At 48.9% G+C, this 3,120-nt stretch overlaps 2 protein-coding genes across 2 annotated transcripts in view; one reads left to right on the top strand and one right to left on the bottom strand.

Moving 5' to 3' along the window:
* Window positions 1-768: 768 nt before the first annotated feature.
* On the bottom strand, window positions 769-2,728 carry LOC108229766 (atrial natriuretic peptide-converting enzyme; the record flags this gene model as incomplete). Its single annotated transcript, XM_017405438.3, is given in 3 exon segments — window positions 769-918; window positions 1,163-1,274; window positions 2,393-2,728. Coding segments are annotated over 3 exon segments (551 nt in total), but the record flags the coding sequence as incomplete, so codon positions are not given.
* A 213-nt stretch (window positions 2,729-2,941) lies between these two features.
* The window catches only part of LOC108229508, a 23,919-nt gene continuing 23,740 nt past the window's right edge, over window positions 2,942-3,120 (top strand). The window contains exon 1 of the mRNA XM_037976715.1: window positions 2,942-2,948. Within this exon, the coding sequence (XP_037832643.1) occupies window positions 2,942-2,948 (7 nt within the window). The remainder of the gene's footprint in view (window positions 2,949-3,120) is intronic.

The raw sequence follows: 3,120 nt of genomic DNA, 5'->3' as shown, positions 1-3,120 counted from the left end.
GTTTGTTTGTTTACCTGCTGTTTGTTTGTTTACCTGCTGTTTGTTTGTTTACCTGCCGTTTGTTTGTTTGTTTGTTTGTTTACCTGCTGTTTGTGTGTTTGTTTACCTGCAGTTTGTTTGTTTGTTTACCTGCTGTTTGTTTGTTTGTTTGTTTACCTGCTGTTTGTTTGTTTACCTGCCGTTTGTTTGTTTGTTTACCTGTTGTTTGTGTGTTTGTTTACCTGCAGTTTGTTTGTTTGTTTGTTTACCTGCCGTTTGTTTGTTTGTTTACCTGCTGTTTACCTGTTTGTTTACCTGCTGTTTGTTTGTTTGTTTACCTGCTGTTTGTTTGTTTACCTGCCGTTTGTTTGTTTACCTGCTGTTTATGTGTTTGTTTACCTGCTGTTTACCTGTTTGTTTACCTGCAGTTTGTTTGTGTTGTTTACCTGCTGTTAGTGTTGTTTGCCTGCTGTTTGTGTGTTTGTTTACCTGTTGTTAGTTTGTTTGTTAGTGCTGTTTACCTGCTGTTAGTTTGTGTTGTTTACCTGTTGTTTGTTTGTTTGTTAGTGTTGTGTTGTTTACCTGCTGTTAGTTTGTTTGTTTACCTGCTATTTGTTTGTTTACCTGCTGTTTGTTTGTGTTGTTGACGTGCTGTTTGTTTGTTTGTTTACCTGTTGTTTGTTTGTTAGTGTTGTGTTGTTTACCTGCTCTTTGTTTGTTTGTTAGTGTTGTTTACCTGCTGTTTGTTTGTTTACCTGCTGTTTGTTAGTGTTGTGTTGTTTACCTGCTGTTTGTTTGTTAGTGTTGTGTTGTTGACGTGCTGTTTGTTTGTTTGTTTACCTGCCGCCGGCGGCCTCCATGCACTCGGGCAGTGCCAGCGAACAGCCGAACAGCAGGATGTGTCGGTAGCAGGACAGTCTGCTCAGGTAGCTGAAGAACCTGCAACACAACAACCAGAACCCGTCACTGATCGGTGGTTCTGTTTCTTTAAAACAACAACATCTGAGCTGCACCACTAACCACTGCCTCACCGTACCGACACACTTACACCCTGTCCATAAACACAGTAAAGTTATGGACTTAAAGAAGCAGCAGATGGAGTCAAATCTTCACTTTGTCTCCATCGGTCCTCAGCAGAACTCAGGAGACTGTTCCTGCTCACAGGAAGAACCCTGATGGTTACCTTAGCAACATGTCGACCTCTGAACTCTTCACCACGGCAGCGGAGGAGGACAGCCAGGTGTGGTTGTAGGGCAGCATGTGACACTGAGGCTCCACCATCAGCTGACAGCTGCCTGCAGGAAATACAGAGACACAGTCCTGAGAGGGACCCCTACAGGCGGGGAGGGGAACTACAGCCGGACTGGAAACAGGAGAAAGAATCTGACGCAGCAAAGGTGATTAGAAACACCTGCATGCACCAGGAGCACCAGAACCAGAGTCATGCACCAGAACCAGAGTCATGCACCAGGAGCACCAGAACCAGAGTCATGCACCAGAACCAGAGTCATGCACCAGGAGTACCAGAACCAGAGTCATGCACCAGGAGTACCAGAACCAGAGTCATGCACCAGGAGCACCAGGAGCACCAGAACCAGAGATTAACATGAAACAGGCTGTAAGACGGGGACGTCAGCTGAAAACTGGACAGGCTGAGGTTTTAGTCTGATGTGGTCCAACCTTCCTGGAGGTTAAACATCCTCTCAGTCAGAACCCAGGATGGACTCGGGCTCATTAGCATTCACCTCAACTTCACATTAATACAGAGACACTGAAGGACAGCAGAGGACCAGGGAGAGACACGGAGACGAGGAGAATCTTAAAGGCACAAACGCTGTCCCTCGTGTCATTGAGAGGAACATTATGAACCTGCCTGTACCCCCCCACACCCGTCCATCTTTAAACCCGGTTCTAACCTGAACCCTCACAGTCCACTAACGTCCCCATCAATCAGTCCTCGCTCTGACAAGCAGCAGCCGGCGCCAGCAGAGGACACGGATCAGGATTCAGCTCAGAATCTCTGTCTGTCACACGCAGACGCTTTAATAGGATTTCAGGTTGGCAGGAAAGGACAAAACAACAAACACGGACAGACGGAGGCAGCAGCCCTGAAGGATTCTGGGAAATGTTGTTTTCCTGAGGTCAACACAGATTCTTCACCCTGACACTCGTCAGAATATGGATCAGAGATCTTACTGCTCTCAGAGGGTCTAAACCCGGTCCTCTTGGAGCTCTAACCCGGTCCTGTTAGGAGCTCTAAACCCAGTCCTGTTGGAGCTCTAAACCTGGTCCTGTTGGAGCTCTAAACCCGGTCCTGTTTGGAGCTCTAAACCCGGTCCTGTTTGGAGTTCTAACCCGGTCCTGTTAGGAGCTCTAACCCGGTTCTGTTGGAGCTCTAACCCGGTCCTGTTACCTGTGTCAGGTGCTGAGGTGGTGCTGCTGATCGGTGCAATGGTGCTGAGTGATGTCACAGTGGCCAGCCAATCAGGAAGCTTTGTGTGGGACTGAGTGGGCGGGGCCTGAGATGAAGCTGGAGGCGCGGCGGTGGTGGCGAGGGTACTCTGGCTGTGGTACGCCACCTCGCCAAGGCGGTTTTGTAGAAAGGAAGTGATGTTTTCCACCTCTAGGGATGAAGATGATGATGAGGGGGGGTCTGTGCTGTTGCTGTGGAAACCATGGCTGCTTTCAGCAACGGGCTCTGTGCTGGAGGCGGGGCTGAAGTCCAGGAGGCTGGTGCCAAACATACCTGAGGAGAAGAGGTGTGAAAAACTGAGTCACAGGTTGATTCTGTTCTTTCACAAGATAAATGGAGGCTACAGCAAAAACACCCTCCCACCTGTCCTCCCACCTGTCCTCCCACCTGTCCTCCCACCTGAGACACACCTGTCCTCCCACCTGTCCTCCCACCTGAGACACACCTGTCCTCCCACCTGTCCTCCCACCAGTGGCGCAAAAAGTGGGTATGCAGGGTATGCAACGCATAAGGGCGCAGCGCTAGAGGGGGCGCCAAAACCCCGTCTCGAAAAATGTTTTTTTCTTGTTGGCATTTTCTATATTTAACAGAATGAAATGATCAATAACAGAGGAACAGCACTGATTAGGCGCCCCTCTGCTCCTTCACCTCCCCTTCTGTCGCTCTCC

Source organism: Kryptolebias marmoratus, linkage group LG7, assembly GCF_001649575.2.
Source record: "Kryptolebias marmoratus isolate JLee-2015 linkage group LG7, ASM164957v2, whole genome shotgun sequence".
Lineage (NCBI taxonomy): Eukaryota > Metazoa > Chordata > Actinopteri > Cyprinodontiformes > Rivulidae > Kryptolebias > Kryptolebias marmoratus.
This window is presented reverse-complemented; position numbering and strand designations above follow the sequence as displayed.